The sequence below is a fragment of the Oryctolagus cuniculus genome, chromosome 13 (assembly GCF_051225735.1).
Source record: "Oryctolagus cuniculus isolate XC-2025 breed Fujian yellow rabbit chromosome 13, ASM5122573v1, whole genome shotgun sequence".
Taxonomy (NCBI): Eukaryota; Metazoa; Chordata; class Mammalia; order Lagomorpha; family Leporidae; genus Oryctolagus; species Oryctolagus cuniculus.
This window is the reverse complement of record NC_142879.1, coordinates 102,090,942-102,106,293: the sequence shown is the minus strand read 5'-3', so window position 1 is coordinate 102,106,293 and position 15,352 is coordinate 102,090,942. Positions and strand designations below refer to the sequence as shown.

The window sequence follows — 15,352 nt, the reverse complement described above, 5'->3', positions numbered from 1 at the left end:
CCCACCCACCAGCCTGGCAGAGCCAATGGATCATCTCCTACCACCCTCCATGGCTTCAGTCTGGCTGCTGTGGCCAGTGCAAACCCTCTCTGCATTGTGCCATGCCCGTGCAGCCCAGGCCCTGCCTGGAGGAACCCAGAGTGGCTCTCTGGTGAGGGGTCTCCAAAACCACCTTTGTCAACCCTGGGGGGATGGAGGCTGTGCTCATCTCCCCTGGGAACCCCAGCTGAACCCGTCTGGGCTGGTAACAGAGCCACTGCCTCAGGGGGCTCCGGGCAGCCCTGACGGGGCACAAGGCCTTGTGTGTGATGGGCACACACACTCAGCGCTGGCAGAAAAGGAGGAGGCTCGGGCAGGAAGAGGATGGCAGAGCAGAGCAGGGACCGCGGGACACGGCATGGGCAGGGGCCACAGCCACTCAGCCCTCCCCGAGCGGAGCCGGAGCCCTTGAGCAGGTGGGGGCTGGGAGAGACCCTCTGCGGCAGCCACAGCGTGGTGGTGGAGTCGCAGCCGTTGAAGTCGCCGTTCAGAAGCCTGCAGCCAACGGTTGGGACCTGGGTTCTGTTCCCCAGGATGGCTCCAGACTCCAGCAGGGATGGCTCGAGGAATGGGGCTCCTTCCACCCACATGGGAGACCAGGGTTGAATTCTTGCTCCCAGCTTTGGCACCTGGCTCAGCCCCGGGCCATTGCCAGCAGATGGCAACTCTCTTGTGGGCGCCTTCTCTCTCTCTGCCTCTCTCTGCCTCTCTCTGTCTCTCTCTGCCTCTCCAATAAATACATTTTTTAAAAACGTGCAGCCCCTTGATGCATACATGTGCAGCCATGGGCACACACAGGCAAAAGCACCCCAGACTGGTTGCTGCCTCAGCTTCCCCAGGGTGGACCCCGCTCTGAGTCCAAGTTTGGGGACAGGCTGGGCCCCCATGCAGGAGGCAGCCACTGGCCTCTCTGGCACCTATGCCCAAAGGAAACAGTTCTCCTGGCCATCCTCAGTGCCGAGGCCAGCTGGCAGTCCCTTGGGTGGCGGAGCCCCAGGCCCCTCCCCTCCCGGCACCCTCCACGGCTGCTCTGCTCTTGCCTCTCCCCACGCCTGCCGCTGGGTCAGCCCAAAGGAGGGCTCTCGTCCAGCTCGGCACCCACGAGTCCAGACCAGGGGGCCCTCCGCAGAGCTCCAGAAACACCAGTCCTGAGGCTCCGCACACCTGCCTCGTCCCTGGTCCCCCAGCCTGCTGCAGGGGGCACTCTGGACCTTAGTGCAGATCCTCCCCTGCAGCCCCACACCAATGGAGGTTCCGGCCCACTCTGACCCCGGCGCAGGGCTCCTGAGGCCCCACTGCCCACTCTGTCTGTGGCCTTTGGTCTGCACCTGGCTGGCCCCAAACCCCAGGCCTTAGGGATTGAGAGACCCCACACGGCCACGCCCTGGCTCTCCCAAGCCCATGGGGTCCCCCGCCCCTCCTACCAGAAGCAGCAGAGACCCCACCAGGCCGCCATATATACGACCATTTTATTGACATACATGGATGAGTACTGACTGCGGTTACAGGACAAACCCACTGCTGAGAACCATGCACACCGAAAGAGGGCTCCCTGGGGCTTACAGTTCGGCAGGTGCTGGGCTGGGCCGGGCCATGAGGCAAACCCTCCAACTGATGGGCACCTAGATGCTGGCAGGGACCCACTGACACCCGGGCCACTGCCGCCACCTCTCCCACAGAGCCCGGTCAGGGTCACCTGCCAGTTATCTGGAGGAGGCCCTACCCAGAGACGGCCTGGACCCTGGGCACAGGTGAGCAACTTCCTGGGGACAGAGGCTGGGGTGGGGACGAGCGGCAGGGCGGGAGCCACGGGGCCGGCCACTCACCTCCAACCAGGGGCTGGAGTACCACTTGCAGCAAGGCCTCTCAAAACAGGTGCTCTCCTCCGGCAGCTTCTTGGTCAGCCCGCACTCAGGCCCGCTGTGCATCTACAACTTCCCATTGGTCAGCTCCATGCACAGGACCAGTCGCTTCTTCACACCTCGCCACAGGTGGTGTTGCACTGAGGCCAGGGACAGGTCAGATCAGAGGCCAGGGGCTGAGAGGGCTGGGATGGCTGACCCTGCCCGGGGTGGGGGGAACCCTGTGACAACAGCTGGTCAGTAGATACGGAGGTGGGGGGGGGGGGAACGCAGGGACCGATGGCGCATCGGCTGAGAACTCTTTGTTCCACAACCGTTTGTCCCCAAATGAGTTTGATCAAAAGCAGCGGAACCTGAAACCATCTGTTTGAAACAAATTGGTTAATGACCATTTGGCTGGGGGTGCTGTGGCCAGAATCGATTTAGCAGACAACACTTTGTCCTGAGATGATTTGGTTAATAGTGATCTGCTTGAAGGCACATTGGAAGCAATGGGTCTGGCGTGGGGTGGGGGTTGACAAGCATGGACAGCAGGCTGCCCAGCCTGCAGGCCAGAAGCAGTTGCAGCCGGACAGCACCTGCGCCGTGCCCCATCGCTCGGGCGCCTGGGTGCCTGGTGTGGGGACGCTGCCAGTTCTGCATGCACCACGGAGCCTGTGCCCACTTGGAGCTGAGAGGTCGCAAGGGGTTCCCCCGCCTGTTTGGCTCTGTGTGTGTCAAATCCATCTCAGCGAGCTCCGCCTTCAAAGTTGCAGCCAGCTCCTGGCCAACCTGCTGTTCTCCGATGCCCTCTGGCCAGACGCCCCCATCTCCGGGACACTCACCAGCCCTAGTCCTGGGCCAGCCAGTGGGCTGGCCAGTTCTTGTCCCCGCAGGGGTGGATGGCCAGAGACTTGGTCTCCACCTGGCGCTGGGACTCGGGGACTACGCGGCCATCGCTGGTCTTGCAGCACACGTGCCTGATGGTGTGGCCCTGCCCTCAGCTCCCTCTGCACTCCAAAAGGGAGAAGGCAGGGGCCTGGGTGGGGGGGCGCTCCACAAGCCCCCAGCCCCCAGGGAGGGGAAAGCACCCCAGGCAGTGTGGGAAGCGGTTGCCATAGTAACCACTTTTTAAATCACATTTTCTAATTACAGAAATAATGCCTACTTGATGACGAACACACAGGGAGAAACACATACCTACAGATAGGGGCTACGCACAGGGGACCCGGCTGGCATCTGAGCAGGTGAGAGGGGCAGAGACAGAGATGGGGAGAGGTGGACGGAGACAGGGGAGACGGGCAGAGACAGACCGAGACATAGGGAGAGGCAGATGGAGATGGGGTGAGATGGACAGAGACGGGGGAGATGGACAGAGACAGACAGGGAGAGATGGGTAGAGACAGGGAGAGACACACCGAGACATGGGGAGAGGCAGATGGAGATGGGGGGGAGGTGGAAGGGCAGAGATGGACAGGGAGAGACAGACTGAGACATGGGAAGAGGCAGACGGAGATGGAGGGAGAGACGGGCAGAGATGGACAGGGAGAGACGGGTAGAGACGGGTAGAGATGGACGGAGACGGGGGAGACGGGCAGAGACAGGGAGATGGACGGAGATGGGGAGAGACAGACTGAGACATGGGGAGAGGCGGACGGAGATGGAGGGAGAGACGGGCAGAGATGGACAGGGAGAGATGGGGAGAGATGGGGAGAGATGGACAGAGATGGGGAGAGACAGACCGAGACATGGGGAGACGCGGATGGAGATGGGGAGAGATAGACGGAGCTGGGGGGAGGCGGACAGAGACAGGAGAGATGGGGGAGATGAGCAGAGACAGGGAGAGACAGACGGATGGAAACGGGGGGAGACGGGCAGAGGCGGACAGAGAGAGACGGATCAAGACGGAGAGACGGATGGAGACGGGGGGAGACAGCCAGGTCAGATGGGGGCTTTGATTCCTCGGAACTACAGGGAGACCTGGCACTCAGGGGCTCCTCCCTCACACCCTTGCTTCAGAAACTGGAGAAGCCGGGGGCAGCAGAGGCCAGCCCCATGCCAGCCACGCTCACCAGCCCCCCAGTCAGATGTGGTCCACTGGTGGTCGCAGGGGACCTGTGCGGCTCTTTTCGCCCACCAGCCTGGTGTTGGGGTCACACGCCTCTCGTCCCCAGAGCAGCGGATGTGCCTGGTCACCATGCTGTGCTCCCCGTACTTGGCTGTGCACTGTGAGGGGCGGGCGGGGGACTGGGTACGAGGCTGAGCTCCATGGCTGGCTCTAGTCCTTGCCCCTCCACCCATGGCCCTGCCAAGCCCCAGCCAGCCCATGGCCAGCTCCACCCTGCAGAGGCCCACCAGCTCACAATGGACCCCTGGGACATCTCCCACTGCCCAACCCTGCCCAGCAACACAAAGATCCAAACTCCACCCAGCCAGGCCTCACCTCTCACTCAGGACCTGCCCCCCAGGTTCCACCCAGCCCCGCCCCCTCAATCAGGCCCCATCTGGCCCCACCCACCCTGGCCCCCCACTCCCACCCCAGTCCCACCCCCACCCCAACCCAGGATCCAACTGGCCACATCCCTACCTGGCCCCACCCAGCCCCACCCTCACCCAGGTTCCACACGGCCCCGCCCCCTCACTCAGGTCCCACCTGGTCCCACCCCAAGCCCAAGCTGGCCCCATCCCCACCTGGCCCCACCCAGGCCCACCCTCTCACCCAGGCCCCACCCACACCCAGGTTCCACGCGGCCCCTGCCCCCACCCAGGCCCCTCCTGGTCACGCCCAGTCCCGCTGGATCCCTGCCACAGCTGCCACCAATTCACCTCCAACCACTGGGACATCTCCCACTGCGGCCTGCAGGCTGGGTTGCGGCAAACCTTGCGCTCCTCCGGCCGCACGGCCTCGGCCGCCTCCCACAGGTTGCTGTTCACCGAGCTGTCGAAGCCGGGGGACGGCATCTTCCAGCAGCCCAGGATGGGGAACTGGTAGCTCCAGCTGCTACTCTCCCACCTGCTTCGGGGGTGGGGCGGCCTTCAATGACCCCACACCTTGTGGCTGGAGCCCTGACAACCCTGCACTCCAGAGACACGTGGCCCCAGGTCCCAGGGGTTGGGCCTGACAGGGAGGCCTGGGGCCGAACTGGAGGTCATCACCATGACAACCGGGGATGGGGGTTTCCCGAGCCTGTGGCCCCCCACAGCCTGCGATGCCTCCTCCTGCTCTCACCTTTGCACCTTGGGGCCCTGCTGACCCATCCCCCACCCACCACCCCCTCTCAGGACCATGCCCCAGTGTCCTGGAGCCCTGAGCCCCCTTGTGTGCTGCTGTGCCACCCTGGACCCTGGGGTGGGTCTTGTTCTCCATGAACCCTGGCGCAGAGAAATGGAAGCCCGTGTCCAGCGGGGTCCAGGGGCCCCTCATCTTCCCTGCCCCTCCCGGAAAGCAGTAAGACCCCCCTGACTGCCAGGAGCTGGGTGAGTGCTCCCCATCTCAGAGGCTCCCCCAGCGGCTCTGGGGCCCCTGCACCAATTCCTGGGCTGGTCCACACCAGGGCACAAAGCACCTGAGCTCTGTCTCTGACCATGTCTGTGAGGCAGGACAGGAGGCCTGGGGCTGGAACACTGACCAGCCTCTGCCCACGTGAGTCGGCCAGCAGCCTGCATTCCCAGGGATACGAGAATCTTTCGAAAAGTTCATGGAAAATGTGCACAATGAAAACCTAGGCGTGGCTTTCACCATGTTTTACACCCGAAGAAACTTTTTTTTTTTTTGACAGGCAGAGTTAGACAGTGAGAGAGAGACAGAGAAAGGTCTTCCTTCCATTGGTTCACCCCCCAAATGGTCGCTATGGCCGGTGCACTGCGCAGATCTGAAGCCAGGAGCCAGGTGCTTCCTCCTGGTCTCCCATGCAGGTGCAAGGCCCAAGCACTTGGGCCATCCTCCACTGCCTTCCCAGTCCACAGCAGAGAGCTGGACTGGAAGAGGAGCACTGGGACAGAACCGGTGCCCCAACCGGGACTAGAACCTGGGGTGCTGGTGCCGCAGGCAGAAGATTAGTCAAGTGAGCCGCGGTGCCGGCCCCAAAGAAACTTTTAATCTCATTTTCCCATGAGCTTCCGGAAGGGCCTCGGAATCCCTGTGGGTTTATAAAACCCAGCTGCACCCAGCAGAGGTCATTGGGACAGGTGTGGCGTCGGGAAGGGTGGGGTGCATCTATCAAGACCCCCATGCCCTCCTCCAGGGCCCCCACCATCCAGCCCGGGGGCCAGGTCTGACTGCTGTCCTGAGCGGAGGCTCAGCCATCCCGGCCACCCCATGGCCACCTGGGCAAGTACCTGGGCTGGCACTCCCTCCGGGTTGGTACCTGGGTTGGCGCTCCCTCCAGGCAAGTACCTGGGCTGGCGCTCCCTCCCGGGTGGGGGTACCTGGGCAGGTACTCCCTCCCAGGCGGGGATACCTGGGCAGGCACTCCCTCCTGGCGCAGAACTCGTGCACAGGCTCCAGCCGGGTCAGGGTGTCGCAGTAGCTGTCGTCCACCTTGACGCCGTCCTAGCAGACACACATGGCGTATGTCGACATGACTCCTAGGTCCAGGGCAAGGGAGGGTCCTGTGAGCCCCATGGTTAACCAGAGGGCCTTGGGTGAATGAAGGGACGGCTCAGAGCCTGGCTTCCCGGTTTGGGGACCGGGACATCCCTGGGCTCAAGGCATCACTGGAGGAGCTCAGGGAGTGCCTTGAGCCCTTTCCCCACCCACGACCCTGCATCTGGCCTCTCCCCTGCACCCCTCCCCAGCCCGTGCAGCTGGGACCCAACTCATCTGTCACCAACCCTGAGATGACCCAAAGAGAAAAACATCACCAAGTGTCTCTCAGTCTCACCCATTTGCAACCGCCCATTTCGGGGCAGCAGGTGTACATCTGACCATTCCAGGCCTGACCGGCCTCCTAGGAGGTCACAGGGATGCTCAGAGCCCCGGATCTCCAAGGGCCTCCCTCCCCCTCAGCTGTCATCTCTTCCCCAGGAGAGCCCCAAGACGTGAAAGTTGGGGTCTTGCCAGTTCCCTCCATCACTGCTGTGCCCCTGGGGGCAGAGGCATCTCTGTGATCACCCCTAGGAGCCCAGCTGAGACCAGACACGGTCACAGCTGCTGCCCTCATTGCATCTTTTTTTTTTTTTTTTTGACAGGCAGAGTGAACAGTGAGAGAGAGAGACAGAGAGAAAGGTCTTCCTTTTGCCGTTGGTTCACCCTCCAATGGCCGCCGCGGCCGGCGCGCTGCGGCCGGCGCACCACCCTGATCCGATGGCAGGAGCCAGGAGCCAGGTGCTTTTCCTGGTCTCCCATGGGGTGCAGGGCCCAAGCACCTGGGCCATCCTCCACTGCACTCCCTGGCCACAGCAGAGGGCTGGCCTGGAAGAGGGGCAACCGGGACAGAATCTGGCGCCCCGACCGGGACTAGAACCCGGTGTGCCGGCGCCGCTAGGCGGAGGATTAGCCTAGTGAGCCGCGGCGCCGGCCTGCATCTTTAAAGAAATGAAAACATGGGGTTACCAAGGGAGCACACTTGCCACCCAAGCCCCACCCCCACCCCCACTCCATGGACCCAGCAGCCGGGCACACACAGGGGTGCCAGGCACAGGGCTGCCATGCACAGTCCACATACCCCACCCCTGCCCAGCCTGGCTGTGCACCCTGCCCGAGGGGAGTCCGCAGTCCCTGTGGCCCTAAGCAGTGACTGTGAGGCCCCAGGGTGTGAAGGGACTCCGGCACAGGTGGTGAGGCCTGGCCCAGCAGTGGGGACAGGGACGGTTGCCATCCCAACCACAGGCCTTGCCTCTAGCCTAGGCTGCTCACCAGGTGGGCACCCCCCTCAGAGGCCACGGGAAGCTGCTGCCTGGGGCTCGCTCGCTCCTGGACAGCGTCTTTACAAGCATGGCCCCGCCTCTCACCAGAGCCACTCATCCTGGTCACACTTTGGGCCATGCGTGTCACACCCCACCTGCCCCTCACCCCCGTTCCAGCCACTCCAACAGCTTGCTGGGTCCTCCTGAGGCCGTCAGCAGCCAGGGCTGTCTATCAGGCCCCTGGTCCCCAAGGCCACATCACCCTGGACACATCTCTCCAGCCAACAGCGTGTCTGGTCTGGTAGGTGGGGGCAGAGGGCGGTGCCAGGCACATGCTCGCTAAACACCCACAAAGCCTGCTTCCCTCTGGCATGGTGGGGGTTGCACGGTAGCCTCAGCGTTCCCATGCCATCAACTCTGCTTGGGGCACCTGTCCCGGGATGAGAGCCCCTTCCTCAGCCTAAGAGGCAGGGCCACCCACCCTGCCCTCATCTTGAGGGTCCATCTCGTGCAGGGGAACAGCCACATGCAGACTGCTGGCAGTCAGAGACCGCAGGGGCGTCCACGGGCCTGGCCAGCTGGCGTCTACAGGGGCAGCTGGGAGTCGACCAATCCCACACAAAACTCTGAATGCAGAGCTGACCCTTGGGGTCTCCCTGCAGCATGTGGCCTCTGTGTCCTGGCTCTGGGTCTCACATCTGAGTTTGAGGACAGGCAGGGCAGGGGCTCGGGGCAGCAGCAGGTGCAGCCGCTGCCCCTGGTGGCCATGACCAGTGTCTCTCTGGCAGTGTCTGGCCTCATGGCCAGCAAAGTGCGGGCCCAATCCCCGCCCAGTCTTCCTGCTCACACACGGGGTGGGGGTCTCTGGCCCCCCAGAAGTCCTCGCCTGCAGCTGAGCTCCTGGAACCTGACCAACCATGAGTCGCAGGGTCGACTTCTCCCTCCCTGTATTTGCTTGACCTATGAGTTCTCGCTCCCACTCCTCACCCGGACACTTGCCCCAGCGGGAGCTGATGGGCACGGCCATAGCTGGGGGAGCCTTTGGGGTGGCCGGGACCCGACCATGGCCTGGTGGGCAGTGACACAAAGATGTCACGGTCTGCCTCCCAAGCCCCACCCCCTACACACAGTTTGGGGCTACCAGCCAATGGGTGTGCCCCCAGCTCCATGAGGGGCCCCTTGTGGAGGTGGGCCCCAAGTGGGCTGCCTGGCTACAACCCGGGACCAGTACCTGTGGTGCAGGTGGCGCTGCAGGGTTCCTGTGACGAGAGCTTCCACCAGTACATGTTGGCTGGACTCACACCTTGCTCACGTGCCTTGGCCCTGGTCCTGAAAGGAAGCCCAGGAGAGAGGGAGTGAGAAGACCCCTGCCCACCGCTCCTGGGAGGGGCCATTCCTCCTAACTACACGCTTGCCTTCAGCCGCAGGTGTAACCCCACCAGCGGGCGCCAAAGCTCCCCAACACAGCTAGGGGGCAGAGAGATGCAGCCTGGGAGCTGTTGGGGCTCCCTACAGGGGTGCTGAAGAATGTGGGTTTCACACTGTGACTGCACCCCACATGCAGGCATCTCACTCCCACCTTCTCCCGTCAATCCTGGATTTCTTCCCACCAAGAAAGCAGCACTTGTGAGCCAGGAATGTTCCAGAATGCCCTGCTCCTGCCTCCCTCCAGCTGGGTGCTGGGTGGTTGGGGACACTGGCCACTCAGGCTCCAGCTACCAACATTAAAGAGCTCAGCTCCAGGCAGGGGTGTGGCAGCCAGCTTCCGCAGGGTCGCAGGGACCCTGGGCTGGAACTCTTGGCCAGGGCATGAGGCGCTGCAGCCGGCTACAGTCACGGCACATGGCTGCTTTGAACTAGCCATGTGCCGGGCCTGATCTCAAGCTCCACGTGCAGGCTCACTCTGGATTCAGCATGAGAAGCAGGGACGCTGTGGCGGGGCGCAGACAGCCCCTGGGGTCCTGTGGCCTGCAGCAGGGCACTTGGCCTGGTCTGGCGCTGGCCCCTTCACAGGGCCATTTGCTGGTCCCTTCCTAGGGCCGCTCCGACGTGCGTTCTTGCACTTGTGGGAGGAGTGGTAGCATCGACCGCTCCCATGCTCTGGGGACCCAGGAGACAATCTCCAACAGGAGCAGCAGAGGCAAATCCACCCAGTCCAGGAGGGAGGGGACAGGGAGGGAGAGGCAAGGCTGGGATGTGGTTATCATCTTTCCCCCAGCCGTGCCCTCACCTCGGGCTTCCAACCAGGAGTCTGTCGGCCTTGGAGGGAAGCCCCAGCCTCCTCTTTAAAAATAAGAAGAGACGTGGATGGCAGATTAAGCCGCTGCCTGTGGCGCCGGGAACCCACATGGGCAGCGGTTTGTGTCCCGGCTGCTCCACATCCAGTCCAGCTCCCTGCTGATGTGCCTGGGAAGGCCGTGGAAGATGACCCAAGTGCTTGGAGCCCTGCACCCACGTGGAGGCCTGGATGGAGCTCCTGGTTCTTGGGTTCAGCCTGGCCCAGCCCCAGCCGTTGCGGCCATTTCGGGAGAGAACCAGCAGATGGAAGATCCATCTCTCTTCTTTCTCTCTCTCTCTCTGTCTCTCTGTGTTTCAAATAAATAAATCTTAAAAAAAGAGAGGGGGGAGGACTTCTAACATGGGAGGGGGCCGAGACCCGGGGACCTAAGAGCAAGAGAGGACCCGAAGCTGAATCCCTGACACTGGGTTCAGAAAACACCCATGCTTCCAACAGCTTCATGTCCCCCTGCGCCACACCACTCTTGAAACAAAGAGCCAGCCCCTCCCTGCCCCTCCACCCGCTGTCATTATCTAATGACAGCTCCCAGCCAGCAGGCAGGAGTGCACCCAGCCCTCCTGAGGCCCTGGGGAGTCCCTGGAGGGGCTGCCCGCATGTCTCCTGTGGTCACAGGTGCAGCCTCCCCTGACCAGGATTTGCACAACCTGAGAAGTAAAACACCCAGGACATGGGTGACCCCCTCTGGCCCCCACTTCCATCTGGAGGGAGGATACCTCGCCAGGCCAGGGGTTTCCAAATGGCCTGTCACTCACAGGGCCCCCTGCCCAAGAGATGCAGACTCTTCTGGCCTAGCTGGGGTGGCTCCTGGGTGACTGGGCAGAAAGGGCTGCTTTCCTGGCTGCCGGCCCCTGCTTTGAGGGGGGCCGCCCTGCCCCATGTCTGTCTGGGGACAGGCCCCGCCCTTGACTGCTGGAGCTGCTCTCAGATGGACATAGTCTCTCCTTTCTGGAACGCATTTGATGCGTCCTGCTTCCAGCTTCCTGTGTGCGGCCAGCTCACTGAGGTACAGCTTTTTGGACCCTGAGGTCTCCCCATGGCCTCCAGGGCCCTATCTCCCTGGGCCATCTTTGGGTGGATGGCAGGGACAGTGCGCACTGACCAGCATTTGATGGACAGATGCTAAGACTCCAAGATGGGCAGCGGAGCCAAGGCTTGGAGATGGGGCCCAAGGATCTCAGTGCTTGCGCTGCACGAGACCCCGGGCCCGGCAGTCACCTTGCACCTGAGTCTGCAGGGGCCCTGTCCGGCACTTCCTGATGGACAGAGGAGCACCTGGAGCCCAGAGGCTGGTAGACTTGGCTCCAGGGCTCGCCATGTGTCCTGCTGTCCCGGCACACCACACAGACAACAGCAACGCCCATGCCTGATGCTGAATTGAAGAGCTGGGCTCTGTGCCACCAGGACAGATGTGGCCAAGAGGGGTTGCTGTCCACCAGCTGCCCACCCCTCAGCCCCTGGGGATCCGGCCCTGGCTCTGTGCTGTGCACACAGACAGCTCTCGGGGCAAAGAGGACCCAGGCTGGGGGTTGGGAACGGGACTTAAGGCCTGAGGTCCTGGCCGGAGCACACAGCCAAGCGGGGTCTGTGTCAGACCCTCCTGTTCTTCTCCTCGAAGCCCCTTGTGCTCAGAGCTGAAGCAAAGCCTGTTACTCCCTGCCAGCCTGAGGGTTTGGGGGTGCCAGGCACAGGGGACGTGAGTGCTAGGCAGCCTGTGGAGGGTCCAGCTGTGTCCTCCTGGCAAGGAAGGGTCCCTCTTGAGCCCCTCACAGTGCCAAAGTGGGGGGGGAGTCCTCCCAGCCCTAGCCCAAGGTCCCACAAGGGCTGGGCCTCGTAAAGAGGCTGGGGGGAGGTGCAGCACCCCCAGGGTCCCTGGCTCTGCAGCTCTGGACCCTGACCAATGGCCCAAACCTCTGGCCTTCCAACCCAGTCCTGGGGACCCCCGACTGAGCATTGCCCAAGGTCAAGAAACTGCAGGGGGCTGTCCCTGCCTTTGGGGCCCACCCCACCAGTGGCGGCTGAGCCTGGCTCCATCTGCTGAGAACACTCTTGCTGCCCACGGCTTTGTCAACAGGGAGCACCCTGTAGTGTGACAGGCAGGTCTGGGGCCACCCTGCTGCACACTGCACTGGTGAAGGTCATACCTCTCTGACACAGTCACACTGCCCAGGTGACCCAGCTGTGACTGCCCAGGCAACCCCAGCTGTGACTGCCCAGGCAACCCCAGCTGTGACTGCCCAGGTGACCCCAGCTGTGACTGCCCAGGTGACCCCAGCTGAGACTGCCCAGGTGACCCCAGCTGTGACTGCCCAGGTGACCCCAGCTGAGACTGCCCAGGTGACCCCAGCTGAGACTGCCCAGGTGACCCCTGCTGTAACTGCCCAGGTGACCTCAGCTGTGACTGCCCAGGCAACCCCAGCTGTGACTGCCCAGGTGACCCCTGCTGAGACTGCCCAGGTGACCCCAGCTGTGACTGCCCAGGTGACCCCAGCTGAGACTGCCCAGGTGACCCCTGCTGTGACTGCCCAGGTGACCTCAGCTGTGACTGCCCGGGCGTGCCCAGCCATGCTGCCCAGTTGCCACTGGCTCTGGGGCCTCCGGGGGACCCTCACTGTGCCCTTCCCAGGGCACTTCCTGCCTTGCTCCTGACCCTCGCTCTGGGGTCCGGCCCCCACTTGAGGACCGCTGGATCCTCCCTCGCTGTCAGGCCTGTTGTGCAGCTGGAGGCCAAGCCGCCCCCATTCCAAAGTGAGTCCCTAGAGAGCCCTCCCTAGGGCCAGGGCAGCTGTGACAGGTGCAGGGTCACCTGCAGCTAGACGCCGACGCCCTGGCTCAGGAGAAGAGCTCAGAACCGTGTCTGTCCCCCCGCCCCTCCACCCTGTGTAAGCTCCATGCGCTGGCATTCGGCGGGGACCTGGGCCTGGGACTGACATTGAGGAGGACACGCCGAGGGCCAGGCCCCTGCCCTCTCCCCAGAGCCCCAGCACATGGGAAGGCATGGCTGTCCCCCACTTCCCCAGGCCCTGCACAGGACAGGGGTGGGGCCTCCTACCTGCCCTGTGAGTTTCATTCCTGGCCGAGGTGGGGAGACTTGTGCTGGTGTCGGGGAAGGGGGCCGAGGAGGTGTTGGTGACCCTGTCACTGCTGAGCTCCAGGTAGGACCCGTTGAGCAGCTCAGCGCCGGCTCCCTCGTTCTCCTCGTAGCCCAGTCCAGGCTGTCAGCCAGGGAGCTCCCGGGGCCGCCCGGGGCGAAGATGCTGTTCACTGCCTCATTGAGACCGAACTCCTTCTAGTCGGAGCTGGCACCCAGCAGCTGTCCAGAGATGGCGTTGGCCGACAGGAACTCCCGGGATGTGAAATGGGTGTCCATGTCTTGGCCCGCCTTGTCCCCCATGAGCACTGTCCCTGTGGCGTTGTGGTCTGTGGAGGGAGACAGGGGCCTCGACACCAAGGGCTCCCTGACCCAGACAAGGAGGTGCTGGGCTTGGACACTCTCAGAAAGGAGTTTCTGCTCAGTTAAATAACCTGAGTTGGCCGCGGTCTGGACGGTGTCCTGCAGGAGCTAGAAGGGAGTCCGCCAGATCGTAAGCATGGGGACCTCAGCATGTGACCCCCCTGGGCCTGGGAATTAGGGTCCTTGGGGATGTCATTGGCTAGGGACCATCACTGTGTTCTCACGAGGACACAGGGACAGACGGAGCAGAAGGTGGCCATGTGAGCACAGAGGCAGGCCCTGCACATCTGGGCCCCTGCAGCTCGGGCGCCCCATCCCCTCCGAACACAGGCAGGCACTCCCTTTCTCTAAGCCTCAGTCTCCCCGTCTGTCAAATGGGGATAGCCAGAGACAGGCGGCCTCCTATCCAGGGGGTCCCCACCTGTGGGTGCAGCCAAGCATGCATGAGAAAGCTGTGTGCACCAAGCCCCTCGCTCCAGCCGGCCCAAGCCCTGGCCCCTCTGACCAACCACCCCTGGGAGGGGCTGAAACCCTGCTCCCCCCACCCCCTCCGGGTTACCTTGGAAGCCCTTGGCCCTGGGAGGGCCCTCGCAGGCTCCGCCACCACCACCAGCCCACACACACACCTCATTGGTCTCCTGGCCCCAGCCCAGGCCCAGCTCATCTCCGGCCCTGGGGGCCCGAACAGCCGGTTGTCCAGGCCCAGCCGCTCCGAGGAGGCCGTAGAGGGAGCCGTTGTGCCTCACAAAGCCCAGCAGGCCGGCCCTGCCCAGCTCCCAGCATTCTGCGCTCTGGGAGGCGGGCTCTGGGAGGCGGGCTCCAGGAAGCCATAGTGGAGCGGCTGCAGCAACATGTACTCGAAGGTGATGGAGGGGCTCTTGCCATTCTGGTTCCACACCTGGGGAGAGAGAAGCAGCACCGGGCCCTTCCCCACTCCTCTCCCTTCCCACCAGGGCTCCCGGCTCCCACCTGAGCCTCCCCCAAGGATGGCACATGCCCCCATGCCAGGGGCAGCCTGGACCCCAGGCTAGGAAGCAGGGGCACAGAGCAAGAGGGGTAGCGGGAGTGGCCCACCCTGGACACGAGGTGAGGGGCGCCCCACGTGCTTTCCTGAGTAATAAAGACAAAAGCACCAGCGGCTGCATGGGGCTGTCACTGCCCCCAGCCTCGCTGCAGGGCCCCCTGGGCCAGGCTGGTGGGCTGGGCAGACCCAGGCCCGCCTCACTCTCGGACAACCCCCAAGGCTGGGCCAGCTCCGAGCTCCCATGACACAGAGGCCTCTGAGGAGCCCCCAACGGTGGCCTGGCTGTCTCCTTCCCAGCACCGCCGTGGTGGGGGTCAGGGTGCTCCTGGGAAGCAGCCTGCACACTGGGACTCCCTGAGGGGTTGAGCACAGAGACCCCTGGAAGGCAGGGGTGTGAGCATGGAAAGGCCGACAGTGTGAACTGGGGTGGGGAAGCCAGAGGGAAGAAACGCACCATGGGGCAGCTCTCAGGGACCAAGCGGTGGTGAAGCCGAGGAGGAAGAGGAGGAAGAGGGTGGCGCAGGCCCGGGTCACCACATTTAAGCCAAGCCAGGCACCAGCTTGGTGGCTGTGGGGAAACACACATGTCCTACAGAGCAGGCAATGAGATCCAAAGCCAGCCGGCCCCTCACCGCGCCAGTCCACACACCCAGCACAGAGGCCAGCCTGGAGCTGGCAGCCCGGCCCTTGGGGCGTGGGATCAAGGTCAATGACCTTCAAAACGTGAGATCTCAGGGTCGCCCCAACCCTGACCCCGTCCAAAGAGTAAAGCCGTGGGGTCTGGAGGGGCCACAGACAGCACCTGGGGTCACAGAGGATGACACAGCTCTGCACTGCCCGGAGGACGCCAG

At 63.4% G+C, this 15,352-nt stretch overlaps 1 protein-coding gene across 1 annotated transcript; it reads right to left on the bottom strand.

Moving 5' to 3' along the window:
• Positions 1 to 1,102: 1,102 nt before the first annotated feature.
• On the bottom strand, positions 1,103 to 14,480 carry LOC103346828 (ADAMTS-like protein 2). Its single transcript, XM_089311278.1, is given in 17 exon segments — positions 1,103 to 1,268; positions 1,578 to 1,780; positions 1,866 to 2,023; positions 2,026 to 2,051; positions 2,735 to 2,895; positions 3,957 to 3,993; positions 3,995 to 4,040; positions 4,043 to 4,106; positions 4,707 to 4,893; positions 6,341 to 6,467; positions 8,959 to 9,056; positions 13,069 to 13,234; positions 13,237 to 13,443; positions 14,037 to 14,141; positions 14,144 to 14,196; positions 14,198 to 14,277; positions 14,280 to 14,480. Coding segments are annotated over 17 exon segments (2,085 nt in total).
• Positions 14,481 to 15,352: the final 872 nt, after the last annotated feature.